Source organism: Phyllostomus hastatus, unplaced genomic scaffold (genome assembly GCF_019186645.2).
Source record: "Phyllostomus hastatus isolate PE091 unplaced genomic scaffold, TTU_PhHast_1.1 phas_scaffold_78, whole genome shotgun sequence".
Taxonomy (NCBI): Eukaryota; Metazoa; Chordata; class Mammalia; order Chiroptera; family Phyllostomidae; genus Phyllostomus; species Phyllostomus hastatus.
Genome location: NW_025334041.1, coordinates 9,552,020 through 9,573,541, shown reverse-complemented (window position 1 = coordinate 9,573,541; position 21,522 = coordinate 9,552,020). Strand labels below are relative to the sequence as shown.

The following is a 21,522-nucleotide window of genomic DNA, read 5'->3' as shown; positions in this document are numbered from 1 at the left end:
CGACACTGAATCTAAGTCCCTATCTGATTTGATGGTTACGACCCTTTAAGGTCCACGGCAGCAGAGTACTGACACAGAAGCGTGTTTTCCCGCGGGTCAGCCCGAGGGTCAATGCCTGAGTTCAAGCCTGTGCTTCGAAGGTCCCCGTTTCAGTCTGCAGCCTCGGGTGGAGCTGCGTCCTCGAACGTCCACCCTGTCGGTGTGGCCTGACGCCCCACTGTGCAAATACTTCCGCAGCGGGGCTACCTGAGACCCCACGGCTCCCCGGGGACCCCAGCTGGCCCCAGCCTTCCCCGGGCTCCGGAGGATGCTGGGTCCTTCCGGGTTGCTGTGTCGAATCTGCGGGCGGCGACCCCGCGCCGCGTCTCCGCGTGCGGAAAGTGCGGCTGCGCGCGCGCCGCGGCGTTTACGCGGCGATTTCATCATGCTCCGGGTCCGGCCCCGCGCGCCGCTTCCGCCGCCCCGCCTGCCGTACCGCCCGGGGCCGCCGGCTCATGCCCTGTCCGCGCCCGGCGCTGCTTAGAGCCGCCCGCGCCGCTCTGCTGCTTTCGCTGCCGCCCCGGCTCCCCGCCCGGCCTGCGCTCCCGCCCCGCCGGCCGCTCGGCACGCGCGCCCCCGCCCGGACCTCATTCCCCGCGGCCGCCTCCCGGAGCAGCATGGACGGCGCCGCGGCTGAGGAGGTGCTGGCACCTCTCAGGCTAGCCGTGCGCCAGCAGGTACCGGCGATCTGCGCCTCCCCGTCAGCCTCCGGCTTTCCCTCCCTCCCCCTTTCCCTCGCGTTCCCCCTCTCCTCCCCGGGCACCCGTCCACCTCGCCGGTTACCCCTCTCCATCTTCTGGAAGCCCCTGATTTCCTCGCATCGTCCTCGCCTCCCCCACTGTGGACCCAGATCCCCGCGTGCGCCGGCCACCTTTCCCCCCGTGGACCTCCGTCCTTCCCTCCTCTTGGGTGACTCCCTCGGGCCCCCGTGGACGTCCTGCTCGAATCTGCCCTCCTTTCCCGGTGCTAGTCACTGCCCGCGCCTCCTCTCCCCGCGGGGGCTGGGGTCTGTGCGCTCTTGGTTCCCCCTTCGTCCTCGCTCAGGAACCTCAACTTCACGTTCCGATCTGATCTCCGCCGTGTTCTTTGTGCGCCCCGGGTGGCGGGGTCCCTAATGAGTCCCCGGTCATCACGAGCCGCCGTTCTGTCTTCGTGCGGCTAGACTCTCCTTTTTAATCTTCGGGATGCTTTGAATGGTGTTTCCTCCTTGATGTCTTCCTGCATTCATGGCTTAGTTAGCCGGCGACGGGCTGAGAAAATAAAAATAGTTGAAACGTGGATGTGGGGAGGCGTTGAACGCTCCCCGCCCCCCCGCCCCAGTAATGATGTGAGCTCTTCGCCCTTCGCTCCTGTCATCTTTTCTGGGTTCCGAAAGGGCCACTTGGGAGGAGGGAGCTTTCAGATCGCAAGCCGGGGACGCTAAATGTTGCTGAGTGACTCGGTGAGGCCAGCCCTGCGAGTGGGACATGGTGAGGGAAGTTTCGTGCGCGGGAGGACTTGATCCGGGCAGCCTTCCTTCTCCCGGGGCACTCCAGGGATGTCCGAGTCTAGAGAGGACGAGGGGAAGGGGACTGCAAATGGATTCTCGCATCCAGCCGGTGGAGCCAGGAGCCTGGGATGCGGACCGAGTGGGAAACCCGGAACGGGTTGGTCTCGCCCGGGCCCGCGCCTGATGCAATAGCTCGTCTCCGCCGCGGAGGGTGGTACCCTCCCGCGGAAGACCGATGGGTTCGGAGATGCCACAGATTCGGCAAATGCTGCCGCTCGGCAGTGTCTCCTTCTTGCTAGTGTGAGCCTGACTGATTCAGCGGTGCTTTATTTTGCCGTTTCACTGCGGGCTTAATTTTTTTCTCCTTTATTTTTGGTATCAGGACGCTGCTTATTCTCCGTCTCCCTACACCCACTTTCCCCAGAAGAATTAGGTGTGGCTCCTTTGTCTTTTCTGTAACTCTCAATTTTTTTTCCGTATCCTTCACTTTAGAAGGGGCACTACATCTAATTAAAAAAAAAAAAAAACCCATCCCCAAACCCCTCCCTCTGCCACGTTAGCCTGGAGCCGCAGTGCGAGTTATCTGTCTGTCCGAGGCTGTGGGGGCAGCTGAGCGCGCCTCACTTGGGTCGCTCTTCGATGCTGTCATTATCTCGCGTCTGGTTTGCGTTGGCTCTGCTGTCACTCTTTTAAAGACACTTTTTGAATATGCAAGTTGGTTTATGTAAGTTTGGTCGGATTCCTAATTTTTCAGGACCACACATATGAGATTTAAGTACCTGGAGCTTTGATTCATGGTGAATCTTCTAGTGTCCGCTGGAAGGGGATTTAAAGATCATCAAGTTATACCCCCCACCCCCCTTTTTTTATTACGAGGAAATGAATCACACTGCCTCCATCTATACATTTTACTTATTTCCAGTGTGACGTTTGTGCCGTAGAAGACACACTTGGAGAGGGGATGTTAAGGGGGTTAACGACTGATCTTGTTAGTGGGCCGTGTGTCATGTAATTGTGTGTTTCCTGTAAACTTGCTCATCTGCCCGGCTGTGTGTGTGTGCTGTTGCTTTTTAAAGGTTTGGTTTGAATCTCACGTGTTTTCCTGCGGCATATCCCTAGGCGGTCACTGGAGAGCCAGCTATGGAACTTCAAGGGAGGCTTCAGAACATCAAGAAAAATGCACAGTTGATTGATGAGGGGCGCCCTGGGACAACTGAATTTTAAAACAGTTAGGAATTACCATAGGGTGGGAGCCTTTATTTCACCAGATAAGTACATTAAGAAAAAACTAATAATCATCGAACTCCCATCTGAATTCTGCTCTTACTTCATACGAGAAAGGATATGTTAATACAAAAAAAGGCAAACCATAACTTATAATAAAGAACAGTCTTTTCTGTTTAGTAGGTTTAATTTTGAAAGACCAGCTAATACGTTGTCTTTTTAAACCATGTATTAGCGAAAGCTCCGTCCTGGAGTGTCTTGTTGGGGAACTGTAGCTCCAGTGCAGTGGATCTAAACTGTGCTTTGCAAACCCTCGGAGGCCCCCAGGGTCAGAGCCATGTTGTGACAAGGTGAAGACGTTATTTTGTTTTTCCCTGTGTTGCCATTTGCCCTGGCGGGGAACGCAGAGGAGGCGGGTAAAGCGGCCTGGCCCGAGCGCTGACCGGGCGAGGGACCCCAGACCTCCTCGTTGCGTTCCCCATCACACTCCGAGAGCGGTTTCTTTTTAAGCTGGTTTTGCTTTAGAGAGTTCTTCAGACAGCAGTAGAAACGATTAATGTTATTAATACATTGCTTTGATTTTTCTGCGTGACAAAGCGTGGGTTTGCAGAAAGCGCATTGGGATACGGTGGCCGTCTCAGGACAAACACTTTCATGGTTCGCGTTACGAGCTGAGCGCTCTGCGTCGTTCAGGGACCATCGCTGAGAAAGGCCGGCCAGGGCTGTCATTCAGTCCTGGGTGTCGGGCGTTCATTTTCTGGAAACTGAGTGAAGGGAGCTCGTCATTTGTTAATATTTGTGGCCAATAGTAAAGCCTTGAGGAAATTTTAAAATTTTGCAAAATTCATCACTTATTTTAAATGAGTAAATATTTAAAATTTGCATTTTAATTTCTAATACAGTAAACAACTGATAGAAATGGCCCACACTAACAAAAGAAATTTGGGGTCCTCAGGGATTTTTAACAGTTTTACGGGGTCTGAGACCACACGTTGTAGAGCTGTTGCTTCAGGGCAGCGGCAGTGTCGGATCAGCCCCCAGGAGCTCCCATTCCCGAGCCCATTTCTCCCTTTACAGCTGAGGGTTCCCCCTCCTCCCCGCTCACTCGTTCCCATTTGTGCTGCCCGCTGCAGCCTGCCCCTGGGCCTGCACCCTGCCCTCCCTGGTACCCCAAGGGTGCTCTCCTGTGATCACTTTACTGATTTTCAGCGTTTACCTGTGCCAGTCACTCTCCTGTTGGAACTGCCTGCCTGTCCCATCTTTGTTTAAACGCTGGGATTCCTCCCCTGAAGAAATATGGGTCTCGAGGCCTCGTTGTTGAGATGACTTTTACTTGACAGCTGGCATAGGGGTTTGGTGGGGCGGTTTCCGACCACTGCCAGGATGTAAGGGGCCTCTCTGGAATGCTTTAGGTGGGTGTACCTTCCTGCTCTCACAGGGTAACCAGTGTGGGGAAAAATAACCAAGAAGGCTGTATCTTTTATAACCTGTAGTGAAACTTAATTGTCCAGATAGGAAAGGCTTTTGAAGAATTGCTGGATGGCATTCCGGGGGTTGCAGGGGGTTCTCTAATTTGCAAAATCCGCCCCTGCCCGTTTTTGTGTGGCTGGGCCTAGTAATTGAAAGTATGGGTTCTGGAGCTGTGTGTCCGGAGTCTGGGTCTGACTCCACTCTCTGCCAGCTGGTGGCTCTCGGCAGGTTTTTTTACACCTTTCCGTAGCCGAGCGTCTCCGTCTGTGATACGGGCCTGGAGTGAAAGCATTAAAATGAGCGCCCGGATGTGTGAGTGCCGCGTGTGCTGCCCACAGTCTGCAGTAAACTCAGTTAGATGGTAGGTGTTATTCCGAAATGCTTGTGGCTTATTGGAATGCCGATTTTACCAAACCCTTGCTGGCGTGGAGCTCTCATATCTTCCTGTGATCAGCGGTTTGATGACATTTTGAACCTTTATAAGAGGGTCGATGTCGACTTCTGGCCAAGATGGAGGCGTAGGTAGATACACTGTGCCTCCTCGCACAATCAAGGTAGGGACAGCAACAATTTAGAAATAGAATAACAACCAGAACTGACAGAAAATTGAACTGTATAGAAGTCCGATAACCAAGGAGTTAAAATAGACACGTCCATCCAGACCGGTAGGAGGGGCGGAGTCGGGCAGCTGGGCGGGAGACCGGTCTAGGAACAAAGAGCGTTGGGACCCGAGTAAGGCATCCTGGGAGTGCAAGACCGCAGCGGGCAGACCGTGAGCACGCAAGCAGCGGCTGGCAGACCGCAGCCCAGGGATGGCAACCGGCAGGCCCAGTGAGGTGGCGATTGGGAAGCAAGGCACTTCCCACAAGGCAGCCGGCTGACCGGCGGTCCCAGGGTCCCAGCGCTGGGAAATAGAGCCTCGGGGCACTGATTGGAAACACCTGTGGGGGTTGATGCGCAGGGAGCGACTCCCAGACTCACAGGAGAGGTCGTTGGAAAGACCGACAGGGTGCACAGGCCCACCCACAAGGGAGTTAGCACCAGAGGGGCCCAGTTCACTTGGGGGAAGCCGCGGAAGGGACTGATGTCAGCAGAGAGCAGAGCAAGCACCATTGTTCCCTTGGACCCCTCCCCCACATACAGCGTCACAACCCAGCGACGGGTTACCCTGCCCTGGTGGACACCTAAGGCTCCACCCCTCATAGGTAACAAGTGCGACAATACAAAAAAAAAAAAGATGGCTCAAACAGAAGAACAAATAAAAGCCCCAGAACCAATACTTTTAAGTGACTGAGAGGTAGCCAGCCTATCAGATGCACAGTTCAAAACACTGGTGATCAGGATGCTCACAGAATTGGTTGACTCTGGCCGCAAATTAGATGAAAAAATGAAGGCTATAATAAGTGAAATGAAGAAAAATGCTCAGGGAACCAATAGTGATGGAAAGAAAGCTGGGTCCACATTAATGGAGTGGACCAGAAAGAAGTAAACAAACATACAATCAGAAAAGCATGAAGAAATATGAATTCAAAAAAATGAGGAGAGGCTTAGGAACCTCCAGGACATCTTTAAACGATTCACCATCTGAATTATAGGGGTACCAGAAGGAAAAGAGGGAGAGCAACCAGTGGAAAACTTATTTGAACAAATAATAAAGGAGAACTTCCCCAATCTGGCAAAGGAAATAGACTTCCAGGAAGTCCAGGAAGCACAGAGAGTCCCAAAGAATTTGGACCCAAGGAGGAACACACCAAGGCACATCATAATTACATTAGCCAAGGTGAAAATGAAGGAGAGAATCCTAGAAGCAGCAAGAGATAAGGAGACAGTAACCTACAAAGGAGTTCCCATCAGACTGTCAGCTGATTTCTCAAAAGAGACCTTGCAGGCAAGAAGGAATTGGGAAGAAGTATTCCAAGTCATAAAAAACAAGGACCTACACTCTAGGTTGTTCTATCCAGCAAAGCTTTCATTTAGAATGGAAGGGCAGATAAAGTGCTTCTCAGATAAGGTCAAGTTAAAGGAGTTCATCATCACCAAGCCCTTATTATATGAAACGTCAAAGGGACTTATCTAAGAAAAAGAAGATAAAAACTGTGTACAGTAAAATGATAGCAAACTCACAATCATTAATAACCACACCTAAAACAAAAAGAAAAACAAACTAAGCAAACAACTGGAACAGGAACAGAACCACGGAAATGGAGATCACATGGAGGGTTAGCAACAGGGGAGTGGGAGGAAAAGAGAGGGGAAAAGGTACAGAGAATAAGTAGCATGGATGGTAGGTAGAAAATAGACAGGGGGAAGGCAAGAATAGTATGGGAAATGTAGAAGCTAAAGAACTTGTGACACATGGACATGAACTAAAGGGGGGGAATGTGGGTGGGAGAGGGTGTGCAGGGTGGAGGGGAATGAAAGGGTGGTAATGGGACAACTATAATAGCACAATCAGTAAAATATATTAAAAAAAAAAGAGGGTCCATGTCTTTGGAATTTGATAAGATAAGATGATGGAAAAGCCTTCTTAATGATTTCTTGGGTGGTCTTTAAATTATGATTTTTGGTCTAAACCACTAATGATAGGAATACACGTGTGCATAACATTACTTGTGTTTCAGTATTTCATATTTTACTGTAATTGGGAAGACAGCTGAAATTCAGATCTTAGTACTAGTAAGAAGACTTAGGGTGAAGAGCCCTCAGTTCTCCTCTTCATTGACTTCTGAACTTTGATTTTCTGCTTTGAAGCTCTTGCTTAAGCCCTGGCCAGTGTTGTTCAGTTGATTGGAGTATCGTCTTGTAGACTGAAAGGTCACAGGTTCGAGTCCCAGTCAGGGCACATACCCAGGTTGTTGGTTAAGTCCCTAGTTAGGGCACAAAGGAGAAAACAACCAGTCGATGTTTCTCTCTCATGTTGAAGTTTCCCTCCCTCTCTCTCTCTCTCTCTCTCTGTCCCCCTCTTGCCTCGTCTCTCTAGAAGAACAATTAAAAAAATTGTTCTTGGGTGAGGATAAAAAAAAAAGCTCTTGCTTAAGCCACAGAGAGCAAATGAAACATTTTTGAAGTTTTTGACACCGGCTGTAAAACACTTGGTAATCTGAGATGAACCCAATCTTAAGTAGAACCCTCTAGCCCCGCATGTGTAGAGCCAAACACCTTTCAAAGGTGAGGACGTCGGTTTCTGTTTGTTTTTTCTTGGCCAGCTGAGTGCACATGAGGATGCACATGAAGGACCCACAGAGACCCTGTGGGGTGGCTGCTCAGCCAGCAGCTGCTTTGCTTCGTGGTCACAGGCTGTCACTTCCAATATGTGTCTTGAGGTGAGAATTTATCCGGGAACTAAGCTTCCAGTTTCTTAAGGGCAGTGCAGAGACTTGTCCTTTCACGTCAGTTTCACTGACCACACACACACACACACACACACACACACACCCAAAATACAGTTGGGTGGTGAAGAAGAGAGAAGAAAAATAACTAGAAATAGGAATCCTTAAGTACCTTCATCCATGTGTAGATCACCTCCAATTCTTTTGTTTTCAGGATTGGAGCATTATAAATCATGATTTTAAATGTGATTCAGGAAAATTAATTTTATTTATTTATTTTTTAAGGTTTTATTTATTTTTAGACAGAGGAAAGAGAGGGAGAGAAACATCACTGTGTAGCTGACTCTGTCGTGCCTCCTACTAGAGATTTGGCCTGCAACCCTAGCACGTGCCCTGCCTGGGAATTGAACCAGCAACCCTTTGGTTTGCAGGCCGGTGCTCAATCCGCTGAGCCAGGGCAGGAAGATTCACTTTAATACTTCCTGTCATTACCTTTACTTATGGTGGGCCCTTTGCCCGTGCCCTGTCTTCAACTGTGAAGCTCCGAAAGGAACAGCAGACGCAGTGTGTGGGAGTGGCAGTACCTGACACAGGGAGAGCTGCTCGGGTGAGCTGCTTGCCTGCTTCTTTCAGACAGTCAGTAGGGATTACTGCTGGCCGCCCTGACTGGTGTGGCTGGGTTGGTTGGGTGCCATCCCACAAAACGAAAGGTCGCTGGTTCGATTCCCAGTCAGGGCACATGCCTGGGTTGTGGGCCAGGTACCCGGGTGGGGGTGTATGACAGGCAGCCGATGGATGTTTCCCTCTCTTCCCCTCTCCCTTCCACTCTCTCTAAAATTAAACAAAATCTTTAAAAAAGTAAAAAATAAAGAATTACTACCTGCCATCCTCTTTTCAGAACAAGGGCTCTCATGGGTTCTTATCCCCCTCAAAAAGCACTCTTAGTGAACACTTGTGAGATAGGTGCTCTGATCAGTAGAGGAAGGAAGAAGAACACTGAAGGAGTAAAGAGTAAGTTAATAGATAGTTGCCGAGTAGTAAGTGCTTGGCACCATGCTAGGTTTAGGTTGTGAGGTCAGTTGGCAAATATTTGAGTGCCAGAAACGACATCTGTCCCCTAAGACAGGGACAGATAAAGCGCATGTCCCTGAACCAGCCAGTGCAGGGACAGGGCAGTCTCGGAGGGTGTGAGTGCGACAGAGACGCTGAAACAAGGGGGAGGGGGCTGAGGACGGCGTTGTCGTAGCCGGAGAGGCCAGGAGGGAGCTGCGCGGTGGCTCTGCACTTTTGGGCCCGGTCGCCTCTTACACCAGATGTTTTGGAACTCACCGATACTGTCCAGCAGTGCAATTCGCACAAAATACCTGCTAACCCTAATTAAAGAAAAGCGTATGGAAACATATGCTTTAAATGTATTACAAAGAAAAATTCTAATAAAATAACATGCATTTTGTTATCTGAGTTCGGGACGGGGGTGGCTCCCTGGACATCGTGCTGGAGGAAGCCAGTGCTGGAGCTGCACGCAGTCTGACTGTGCGTGCCGCTGTCGCGCGTGCACGCCGGCGAGGGTGTGCTGTATCGGCCATCCCGACACCACGGCAGCGTTGCCGTTGGTCACGTGGTTCAGTCTGTCTGTTTCAAGTAATAACAACTCTTTGTGAAACTCTAAATAAAAGAAGGTACGGTCTTCCTTTAAATTACATTTTCCTGGGTAGCACTTCTGCAAAACCCAGTGTATGTTAAAACTGGGAAAGACTTCTGATTGAGTGTAAGCGGAGTTATGTTCTAGGTTCAGGTCATCGAAACTGCTTTTCATGGCCTGACCGGGACATTCCACAGCAGCAGGCATTGAAGGAGAGGGGGGCTGCCGCTGAACGAGGGGCAGTAAGCCCGAGCTTGGGAAGGAGCAACAGCAAGGGGAAGGGTGACCAACGGCAGGCCCTCCCGGGGAGCGGGGCTTTGAGAAGGAAGGAGAGGGGTCGGTTTGGAAGTGCGGAAGGGAGTAAGGAGGACTTCTGTCTCATTTCCAGCCTCGAGTTCAGACAGCTGCAAGGGGAGACATTGTGAGGTTGCAGCGTTTGGGAAGGGCTTCCCAAAGGGTGTGGTAGAATTCTCATCAAGCCAGGGGAGCCCTGTTGGGTAGGAGGGTAAACATCACTGATGGCATTGGGGCAGGGTCAGCCTCCAAATTAGGGGTCCTCTGTGCTTGTGAAGAGAAGGTTTGTGGAGGCGGGAGAGCAAAGGCACGAATTGGGGTGACCGGGCCGGCTGCAGCAGTGCGGAGGACAGACAGACTGGCCATCCAGTGCGGCAGACTCATCTGTGAAGGGCGAGGGGAGGGATTAGGTCCAAAATTCTGATGAGAAACAGACCGGATGTTGGAGGTACATTAGGATTACCTGATGCTTCTTGTTTGGGAAATGGTGGGTTTCGTTGCATTCACAACTGCAGAGCAGGACACGAGAGAAGGGGCGAGTTTGGAGCGGAGAAGATAATTCAGCTCCAAACCGACGGTCAGGCTGGAGGCCTCTGGGAAACAATTAGGCCACAGCCAGCCCGAGGTGCTTCACAGTGTAATATCGGCCATCGTTTCTTGTGTGTCCACTGTGTTTAGTGCTATTGAAAATACTCTACTTACATTGTTTCATGTACTCTTTATAACAACACATTGACGTTTAGGTTTAGGGTTTCAAAATCCGTTGGTCAGGTGTTAAAAACTAGGTCTTTATAACTGCACTTAAGCACTGTGTTTTATACAGCTTGTCTACTGTGGACTTCTGTTTTAGATGTTGTCGGGTTTCATTGTGCCCCTGAATCTGAGAATTCGTGTCTTTGAGCACTTACAGAAAAATTTGGAGCCATTATCTTTTCAAATGCAGTATAATAAATTTTCTCTCTTCTTCGGGAATTCTGGTTGGATGAGTGTCGGACTGTCTTTCTCTTCTCTGTGTCTCATTGTCTCTCTGTCCATGGTTGTCCGTGGATAATTTCCTTAGGTCTGTCTTCTAGGTCGCTACTTCTTTCTTCAGCAGTATCTGATCTGCTGCTTCACCTGTCCAGTGAGCTTTTCGTTTTCATTGTTCATTTCCACATGATCTGTGCGGCTCTTTTTCAGGTTGCCTGGTTGTTTTGGGGAGTCTCTGTTCTTTGCTCATGTTTTTGATTCCTGCTTTTATTTATTTTTTTTAAAAACATCTTCTGTTGTATATTTGGTCATTGTAATACTTTGAGGCATCTAATTCTGTTATTTGTCATTTCTCCCAAGTCTCAATCACGGTGGCTCGTTTTCTCACGGGTTCTTTAATTTTGACTTTGCGCTTATTATTTCGATGACTTTGACCCGTGAAAACCTGAAAGGCCCGTGTGGAAGGGTTGCTCCTCCAGGGGGCAGTTGCTTCATTTTGACACCTGTGATTTCCTAGCTTGCAGTGTCCCGGGCCCTGTAGGCAGAGTTTTGTTTGTCTCTGTTCCCGGATCACGCCTTCCACCGCAGGGCACAGGCGGAGGGCTGTCGGAAGTGGACACGTAATCCAGAGAAGTTAGCGAGGGGAGAGTTCTGGCAGCTAAGAAGGGGGCGGAGGAAGCCGAGCCAGTAGTGACTGCAAGTGGCCAGGGAAGTGGGTGGAAAACCAAGAGTCTCTTTTATAAGTGGATAGAGAGACTCCAGGAAAGGGCGATCTATTTATTGCTTCCTCTGTGTGCTTGGTACTAATCTAGCTCTTTCCTGATTATCACTGCTTTTCTCTGCTCCTTCTCCAAAAGAAAAGAAGAGCATGCTAGTAATAGTTGCATTAAACCCTGAGAGCACAGTTGTTTGTGTACTTGCTTGTGTGTTCTGCTGAACTATAAATGTTGAGGGCAGAGGCCTCCAGTTATCATAGTGACCTCATATACTAAATGTTCGAGTTGCCTTGTTCTTACGGGTACTTTAAAAAGGCATGCTGAAAAACACATTCCTGACTTTTCTCGACCTCTGAAACCAAGCTGAATGTCAATTCTCCTGTCGGCTAGGGAGACCTGGTGCGGAAACTGAAAGAAGATAAAGCTCCCCAGGCAGATGTAGACAAAGCGGTAGCTGAGCTCAAAGCCCGGAAGAGGGTTCTGGAAGCAAAGGTGAGTCATGGGTTTCTAAAATAGGGGTGTAAGTAGATACAGGATTGTTTGTCTTTATTTAATCTCTTCAGGGAGAAAAACCTGGAAAAGTTTCTGAACAAGTACCATCTGCTTTACTCTACTTACCCAGGAGGCTTGCCCCTCCTCCTCTACCTGGCAGACTCCCCGTCCTTCCGACAGGCACCTCCCAGTGTCACCTCTCTTGGAAGCCTTCCTGGCCCCTGGCCTGCCCTCCCCCAGGCCCTGGGGTCCGTGTGCTCTCCCTGGAAGGCACAGTGCTTGTTCTTCCCCAGAGTCTCCCTGCCTGGAAGTCATGGCTTTGTGTTTAGGGAAAGGTCTATCCATCTGATACCTGCTCCCAGAACTCTCAGGCAGTAGGTCTCCCAGCATCAGACTGAAGGAGTTTGGGGGTTTTCATCACTGTTGTGGTACGGTGATCCACTGAAAATTCAGGTACTGTTTATCGGTACCTGCATCTAAGTAAGCTCAATCTTGTCTTGGAAATGATCATGCTTTCCTAAATAACTAAGTAAAGATAACTTTTCTGTAACTCAAAAGGGAGGGAAAAACTCAATGTTTCTGTTTTTTTAAGGGTATCAAAATCCTGTCTGATCAATTTCATACTGAACTTTGCTGACGAATAAACCGAACTCACACACACAAACTCATGTTACTGCTCATCCCTCCAGTCACATGCGTTCTGTTTGAAAATCCCGACAGGAGCTGGCGTTGCAGCCCAAAGACGACATCGTAGACAGAGCGAAAATGGAAGACACCCTGAAGAGGAGGTTTTTCTACGACCAAGCTTTTGCTATTTACGGAGGTAGGGGTCAGCGGTGGAAAGAACAGTTGTTTTTAGAGGCTTTAATATTTTCTTAAATAAAAAAAACATGGCTCGCCTGTCCATACCTGCCTGTATGAAGTCACACAAAGCAGAGCGTAGATATTTTGCTTTTGTTTTCAGAGTCAGCCATTCGATGTAAAATCTGTTTGTATTTCCCTCCACCCCACTTGCTGTTGAAGGCCGCCTTTTCTCAGTAGGGGTGGGGAATTACAGGAGGCTCGGGTGCTAAGCACCAAAGTGTGTCCACGTACAATTGATCCTTGGAAAACATGGCTTTGAACTGTTTAGGTCTGCTTATATGCGGACTTTTTTCTATAAACACGTAGATGTATTTTCCTTATGACTTTCTTAACAACCTTTTCTCTAGCTTACTAAGGATACAACACATAATACATATATAAAATATGTATTAATCGATTGTTTATGTTATCAGTAAGGCTCCGGTCAGCAGTAGGATATTAGTAAAGTTTTGGGGGAGTCGAAAGTCCTATGTAGGTTTTTCACTGCACGGGGGTTGGCACCCCTGACTTCCCGTGTTGTTCCAGGGTCGGCCGCACACACCAGATAGCATTCTTAAACTGCAGTGGGCACTCCGGGGCAGCAGAGGGCTCTGTAACACAGGCCACGGGCACCGTGCACCTGCACGCAAGGGCAGTGAGAAACCAAAGTCTCTAAATCATGAGAGAACATTTGTCATAGGTATAATGTGCAGATACAGCTCTGCATTTTTCTGAAAGCTGTGTGAAGGTATGTCGGCAAATGTAATTCACTGATTTAATGTAGAACGGTATTGTTCATAGTCAACAGAGATCATTTAAACAATATTAGACATTTGGTACTTTGTTGCTGAAACTTGATTCTGTTTGACTAAGCGGATCTCTAATTGTTTAACTTGGCAAGGTTTAAAGAATGGCTCAGATACCCAAGAATAAATTAGAGAATCAAGTGCTAAAATTCTCACTAGTGTCAGCTGATGCAAGACATTATTTTCTAATTTCTGTAGCAGGAAACTATAATATGTTTTTCATTCTTTTCTTGCATATGGAGGAACTTCTTTTGCTTGTAGGTTTTTTGTTGTTTTGCTAATCCTACTTGAAATTCCTTATTTGGACGTAGTAAACACAGTAGGAGCTTTTTAACTTTACCTCCGTCGTCTAGTGGAGATGAGGCTCTTCGGTACCGAGGGATTTGAATTGTTGACGTGAGCACATTTTTAGGGAGCGTGTGAATCCTTACAGTGTCAGTATCTCGTGTCTCCTTGCCTTCGCCTGTTCAGAGTGACCCGGTGCAGTACATGTTTCCGTCATTGACCTTTTCCAGGTGTCAGCGGTCTGTATGACTTCGGCCCGGTTGGCTGTGCCCTGAAGAACAACATTATCCAGGCCTGGAGGCAGCACTTTATCCAGGAGGAGCAGATCCTGGAAATCGACTGCACCATGCTCACCCCCGAGCCAGTGCTAAAGTAAGATTTCTCGTTCGAGGCCTGAAATTCTCTAATACGCATATTTCAGTAATTTTGCGATTATAAAAAGCTACCCATGTTCTTTATGAAAACCAGAAAAGAAAGACAAAGAAAACCCTCACCTACTTACTGTTCACGGGGAGCCACGTTAAAACTGCTGCAGCTGTCCTTCCTGTGCGCCCCTGTGCACGTGTCAGTGTGGGCAGCGCACCGCTTATCCCACGTAACGCAGGTGATCGTGACTGCTGTCACTGGTGTTCCAGACGTTTTCAGTGGCAGCGTGGTCTTCTGTCTGTGGGTGCGTCGTCATGTCCGCAGCTGGTAGTCCACATCCAGGCATGTCCGTGGTTTCCGATTTTTTACTGCACTGGGACATCCTGAATTCATACACGGATGAATTCTCGTGTAGATCCCTGATTTCTTCAGTGTAAGTTCTTAGAAATTCTGGGCAAAGGTATGTGTGCATTTTTAATCACATGCTATCATTCGTGTTGAAGTTTTAATGCAGACATTCAAATTATTGCTTCCAACATTGTTGAAAGCAGAGCAGGATGTTTTGAGTCTAGAACTGAAAGAGGAAAGGATGTTTTGAATATAAAACAAAGAGGAATTCTTAGTATTTTATAGCTCATCACTTCCTTTTTAACACATTCTGCCGAGGAAAGATCCAATTTTCGCTGTTTGCATCCTTTAGGCTTTCTCTTAATAATTTCAGCCAGTGAAAACAAGGCGATTTTCTGACGATAGGTCTAAAACAGGGGCGTCAAACTCATTTTCACCGGGGGCCACATCAGCCTCACAGTTGCCTTCAAAGGGCCGAATGTAATTTTAAGACTGTATAAGTCTTATGGACTTATAACAGTTACTCCCTAACAGTTAAGTGAGAGCTCGGCGCTGCCGCCGGGTAGAAACAAGGTGCTGGGCCTGGTAAAACAAGGTGCCGGGCCGGATAAAACGAGGCGGAGGGCCGGAATGGGCCACGTGTTTGCCTCCTGTGGCCTAAGAGACCGGAACCTGTTCTTTACCGCTTGCTCCACCTGCAGGAGCTGTTTAGAGAGAACACTGTACAGTGTCCATACAGGTTCCGGCGCGGAGGGCCAAGGTTTATTGTCCACGTGAGAGATGCGTCCCTGGCTAGTCCCGTCCGCCATGGTGTGGCTTCTGCTTGTGTCACGCCAGTGATAGGCAGGGGGATGGGCGTGGGCTGGCTCTGCAGAGGAGCGCAGGCTTTACGACAGCTTGTGAAAACGTGTGATCTGTTCGGTGTCTGTTTTCCTCTGGGAAGGAAGACGTCTCTCTGGCATGTGTTACCATCTGCCACGGGGGCATCGTTTTAAATGTGGGAGCTTACATCTCTCAGGTTCAAAGATACAAACTATGGATACACGTAGAGAAGGGGGTGGTCTGACAGGGTAAAATCTATGTGTTATTTTGTATGAAAATGTTTTACCTTAGGACCTCTGGCCACGTAGACAAATTTGCGGACTTCATGGTGAAAGACGTGAAAAATGGAGAGTGTTTCCGTGCTGACCATCTGTTAAAAGGTACGGCTCCTCCCCGCAGACAAGCACCCTTCCGAGGAGGACTGATCAAGACAGAGGGTTAGATTAGCCCTTTCTCAGTTTTTTTCTGTCAAATTGTTTTCGGGTGTGCATAACATCCAAAGGCTACATTAAAGTACACAGATCTTAAGTGTACAGATCAAATCCCTTATTTTCAAAAATATGTGTACAGATAATTAGAACCCTAAATCAACAAAAGAATCAAGACAATATCATGCCTTTCCCTATAAAATCAACCAAGAGACTCGTGTAAATTGAGGGTGTTACCCCGGGATTCACTCTTTCTCCCCACCCAGCACCGAAACGCAAACATGCACTGCCCGCCCCCCCCGCCCCCCTCCCCCCCCGGATTGACACTGATGCCTGCCAACCTTGTTCCCGCAGCTCATTTACAGAAACTGATGTCTGACAAGAGGTGTTCTGCTGAGAAGAAGTCAGAGATGGAGAGCGTGTTGGCTCAGGTGAGCTCCCGGCAGGTGTCATCACGGCACCTCAGGTAGCTGCTGTCTGCCTGCCGGCGTTCAGTGAGTGCTGAGTCCCACGCGGTACGGACCCCGGCCGCAGGGACAAAGAAGTCAAGTTTACCTTCTGTCCCTTATAGCAGCTCCTGTTGCGTTTTTATCTTCTTCTCCCTGCCTTTTGTGACTGACCCTCTGTTTTAGTGAAAACCAACAAGTTCGGTTAGATAGGCATAACATTTGTTCTCTCTTCTTGGAGACCAGTGTTCTGGGTTTAATAGCGAAAGCCAGAGGAGGGGTGGACGATGAACAGTGTTCGGTGCTGATGTGGGGGCAGGCGTCTGTAGGAGCGCTGCCACCAGCCACTGGGGCTGCTTCGGGCTGCCCCGTTCCTCTCCCCGCGTCGTCCTTCTCAGGACCTGGCGACCCAGCCCCTGCTTTCCCAGTGCAGTGCCTGCATTTCTGCTCAAGGTGACAAGTTTTAGAGGAGACGAGGGACCAGAGAGATGACTAGGCTGACTTTTCCCGAGTGCGGGGATACCCTCTGGATCGGAAGTAGCCCCTCCCCTTTCTGTGGGTCACAGACCGCCTTCAGACGTGACGACGCTGCACGTCTTCACCCCGGGAAGACCCTCATGTCGGGGTGTAGATGTCTCGCTCGGTGCAGCCACGGAAGCGAGTCCGTTTCTCCGACCCGGCTGGCTTGTGAGGTCCCCACAGCGCCCTTCCTAAGTTCACTCCCTTGGGTTAAACAAAGGAGCAGACAGACAGACCCAGCGACGTGTGCACACATATTTCCTTCACGTTGGTGTCTAAGTATGTGAGGCCGAACGTGGGGGTCCCCAGCTCCGCTTTTTCCTCATGAGAATTTACTGGTTCGTTTTCCACTGCTGCCTAATTCATTTTTAACGAGCTAATTTTTCTCTGTGGTATCTAGCTTTCCAGCATGAGCTGAGAAATTTTCTCCTTTCTCATTTAAATTGAAAATCTTCTTTATCTGGCAATTATTTTGGGCCCTCATGAAGTTCAATTTATTCCTTGCTTGATGCTCATTGCTGTACTAATTTACTCATGATTTAGAAAAGCAGTTCTTGTATTTGACGCCATCATAGCTACACATTCATTTCTCGTTTCCTTTCTCTTCCAAAGGCATGGCCTTTATTACATTAGAGAGAATGTATGAGAAGCATGTCTGACTCCCCCTGAGTTACTGTTTTCCTGTTCAGAGCATTAGACTTACTGAGGTTTTGTGTGGATGTTTTTGATTGTAACCCTTTCATTTATTTCCAAGTAACTTGTCAGAAGCAGGAAGTAATTAGTTGATTTATTAAGTCATACTTTATAGTTTGAGCACTGACTTCCTGTTTTATCTCGGATCCACGTTCTAGGAGAGCATTCTGGGTTTTTTTGATTTGCTGTATCAGATATACATATGTGTATATGTATGTGTATATATACATGTATATGTACATACTGCTGTCAGTGTGGTTTTCAGTGAGGAGACCATGGGAGGTGGTCTGGTACTCGGACGGGGCCCCTGTGAGTTCCCGGCCGAAGGCTCCTCTGCTGCTTGAGCGCACCACGGCGTTTCGGCGCCTGGGACTCCTCCTAAGCTTTGTAAGGCCCAACAGTTTCCTTACGAGGCACCGGCTGACCTTGCGTGGTAGGAGCAGCTCTCTTCCCGTGTGTGGATTCAGCAGCTCAGAGTTCATTCTCTTGCTTCTCCTCTCTGCCCGTGTTTGCTGACCTGTCCCTGTGTGCACCAGTATTTAAAGTCATTTTCAGTTTGTTGTTGTGAAAGATACGAAACATGAAAATAGAAAATAGTGTGACAGACACTGACGTGCCCGTCAGCCTGCTCCGGTGTTGCCCGGTTTTGTTGACTCTGTTCCCTACTCACTGTCCCCCCTTGGTCCCCCGAGGTTTGGGAGGCACATCTCAAACGGCTTCTTCTTACGTCTGCAAACATTTCATTGTGTTATCTCTAAGAGACAAAAATCTCAGAAAATGAACCTCACTGCTGTTACTTTGGTAAATATTAATAATTTTTAATATGATCACATATTTAGTCAATGTTCACATTTCTCTGATTGTCTTAAATGTTACCGAGATTGGTTTAAGTTGGGATTCAGGTAAAGTCCGTGCTTTGTGGTTGCCTGATAATGTTTCTCAAATCTCTTTCAATCTGTAGGTTCTTCATGTCTTTTTTCCTTATGTTTTCATTAAAAATGTTTTTTAAGTTGAGAAATTTCATTGTTTAGTGTTTCCTGCTCTCTGGATTTGGCTGACTGCATTATTTTAGTGATGTCTCACGTGTTTCTTTGTTTCCATATTTCTTGTAATTTGGCAGTTGGATCTGGAGACTCGATCAGATATTTTTGGCAAGAAGTTTAAATAAGTGGGAATGCTGATGGTCATTGGTTCTAGACCTTTTAAGTGGATCGAGTAGGACATTTTTAAGATGGAATCATTTTGAATTCATATTGGTACTTGTACTTAATATTAGTTATGGGACTTGATTAATCTTAAATCTGCATCTCCTTGACCTGTACCAAAAGTCCCAGTTCTCAGCAACACCAGCATCTTATTCATATGCTTTGTCTCATACTGTACACATTAACATTCTCAGAAGGATAGTGTCAACACTGCCATCAGTGGTGTGAATTTTGAAGCTAGTTAACAGTTTTTCTCTGTGTTTTATTTGCTGAGGGACAGACCAGGAGTGTGCAGGCTAGTCACTGTATAAGACTTGGAGCCGTGCTCTCTGAGTAGCTCATTCACTAGCTGGACATGCAGTTAGTCCATTCCTTTGTTTTAGTTTGAATCTTTAGAGTTTTGTTTTTTTGAAATTTAAGTTTATTTTATAGTTATAACCAAAAAATGTTTCTAGATCCTAAGTTAAACCTTCAGAACGATGTATGTTCAACAGATCTGGCGTCTTTCCCTCTTCCTTCCACCATACTCCCTTTCCACCCCCAGAGGTGACCAGTTTTTACCTGGAAGATAATGAACTTCGATTTATTTTTTAACAGAACATGAACAAAGACGTGTGGATATTATGTGACCCCCTTTCTAGGCAAATGGTAGCATTCCATAGGTGCTTTTCTCCAGCTTGCTGTTTTTCATGTAACAAAATATCCAGAGATGCTGCAGAATGGCCCCTGGAGAACCACCCCCTTCCCAGTGGACGCGGCCTTTCCCGCCTCTGCCCTTACAAACAAACAGTGCTGCAGTGGGCAGCCTTGTGCTTGCGCATTCTCGCTGCTGTGTCTCTGGGAGAGATTCCTGGAAGTGGGATCAGTTGGTCAAAAGGCACTTGCAAATACAGTTTTGCTAAAAATTGCCAAATTTTCCTTCATGGGGTTTTGATTCCTGTGTGTATCCTTGGAATCTTGTTTTCCTGACTTCTTATTATGTTTTCTGTTGAAAAGCACTGTGTGTTCGTCAGTTGCTCGGGAGACAGGGGTGTCCCACAGGCTCTTTGACTTGTCCTCGAGTAGGGAGACCCACTCACGTTCATGGGGCTCATACCCGGAAGTCACTGGAACGCTTTCCTTACTGATCCCGTCCCCTGGGTGATGGTGTGAATAGGGTGTTTCGTGCATTTTCCCTAGAACTTCTGTAGAAATAGAGCTACAGGGGCTTAATTTTTGTACATTGTCAATCCACATTTGGGGCATGCGGTTCATGTGAGGAGGCTGCCCTTCTGTGCAGTGGGAATGTCCATCAGATTGTGAGGGGAGAAAATATAAATTGTCCCGGTCACCTTGCGTTGAGTCAGTCCTATGTGCCAGGCCCTGTGCTGAGCACTTTCATTTTATTTCATCTTCATGGAAACCCCTTAGAGTTAGGTAGGTCTGCCCCCCTCTCCCGCCCCATTTCCCATATAAGCAAACTGAGGCCCAGAGAGGTTAGGAAAGAGCTCCGTCTGGAGTCACACCACCCAGAAGTGGTAGAGTTGGGTGGTTTACCCTGCTTTTTCTGATTCCTAAGCCAGTTCTTATGGCCATAAGTTGATTTATCTAATTATTTTATTTCTATTAAGAGATTTTTTTAAAATTTCAAGTATTCTTTACTATGAAATGGTTTGTCGTTCATAGTCATTTGAAATTCTCCGATTGGAGGTCATGTATCACTTTGGGGGGTTTGGCATTGATCGTCAGCGTGTAAGACGCGCAGTAAACCAGAAAGTGCTGCGGTGAATTAAGACTCAGCTTCTGCCTTTGAGGAACTTCACACCTGGTGGGGAAGGAGAGCTACCTGCACGTCTGATGAATAGACGGGGCTGTGCACCTGACTTAAAGTGCACGGAGTTTTAAAGTTCAGCCTAAAAAACTGAGTCACATGATTTCAGGTTCTTGCCAGCCAGTAACTCTTGCAGTTGAACAAGCAGTGTTTTGCCGTATCTTGGATTGGTGAATCAGAAATGGTGAATGTGTGAGTTTTAGGTCATTCCCAGAAGGATACTTCGTTTCTCTGTTGGTAAATGAAAAGCGTGTGAACTGCCTGTGGTTTTATTGTGGGTATCTGGAAGGGGAGGTTAATGCTCATGTTCTTGTTTCGGGTGAGTCTCAGTGAGGGATAGGGTTTGATAGGTAATACTTTATCTTACGCCTTATGTTTCTCAGCCTTTTACACTAACCATTTTCTTGGCCTGTTCTTCAGCTCGATAACTATGGACAGCAAGAACTTGGGGATCTTTTTGTGAATTACAATGTCAAGTCCCCCATTACTGGGAATGACCTCTCCCCTCCAGTGTCTTTTAACTTGATGTTCAAGACCTTCATTGGGCCAGGAGGAAACATGCCTGGGTACGTATCACTCGCCGTTTACGTAGCAAAGCTATTAAAATCATGTGTGACAAAAGTTAAATACTGGTATGGGCAGAGAAGGGAAGATTCTGAAAAGTAACGTATAGAAAGTGCAGGTAAATATATGAAGGAGAAATTATGACATATTCTTACATTTTATTTCTTCCGATTCTTTCTGAATATAGTTTTTAGTGTATATGTTGATTTTTTTTTTTTTTTGCCATAAAATAAACAGAAAAGTCTGTGGCCACCGTATCTTGTAGTTCCAGCTGTGCAGTTCAGGAAGGGCTGCGGAAGGCCGGTTCTGGAAGTCATCGAACTTCCCGCGGGAGGGGACTGGCACCACCGCTCGGTCTAACTCAGCTCCGTCTGCAGCGATGGGAACGTCCCGTGGTCCGCGCTGCCCGACATCGTGGCCGCGTGTGTCTCTTGAGCACTCGAATCGGGCTTGTGCCCCAAGTGTAGCTGCGCTTACACTCGGGCGAAGTCCGGGAGGAGCCCGGAAACCAAAGGGGGCGGTGCGAGTGAGACGAGGGTGAAACTTGGTTGTTTTTTCTTTGTTTCAAAGTTGTTTTCATGAGACATTTATCACGAAGCAGGCTGTTGGGAACACTTTCCTGGTTGTTTTGCACAGAGTATTTTCTGTGACATTCAGGGGCAGTGGCTCAAATGGTATATTTGTTTGGCTCCACCTTTAAAATGCGGAGAAATACTAGAAGCC

General features: G+C 47.9%; 1 protein-coding gene across 1 annotated transcript in view; it reads left to right on the top strand.

Moving 5' to 3' along the window:
• Positions 1–433: 433 nt before the first annotated feature.
• GARS1 (glycyl-tRNA synthetase 1) overlaps positions 434–21,522 on the top strand; it is a 43,637-nt gene continuing 22,548 nt past the window's right edge. The window contains exons 1-7 of the mRNA XM_045828538.1: positions 434–716; positions 11,563–11,664; positions 12,385–12,487; positions 13,829–13,970; positions 15,426–15,514; positions 15,917–15,993; positions 20,656–20,801. Coding sequence (XP_045684494.1) covers positions 495–716; positions 11,563–11,664; positions 12,385–12,487; positions 13,829–13,970; positions 15,426–15,514; positions 15,917–15,993; positions 20,656–20,801 — 881 coding nt within the window. The 5' untranslated portion in view covers positions 434–494. The remainder of the gene's footprint in view (positions 717–11,562; positions 11,665–12,384; positions 12,488–13,828; positions 13,971–15,425; positions 15,515–15,916; positions 15,994–20,655; positions 20,802–21,522) is intronic.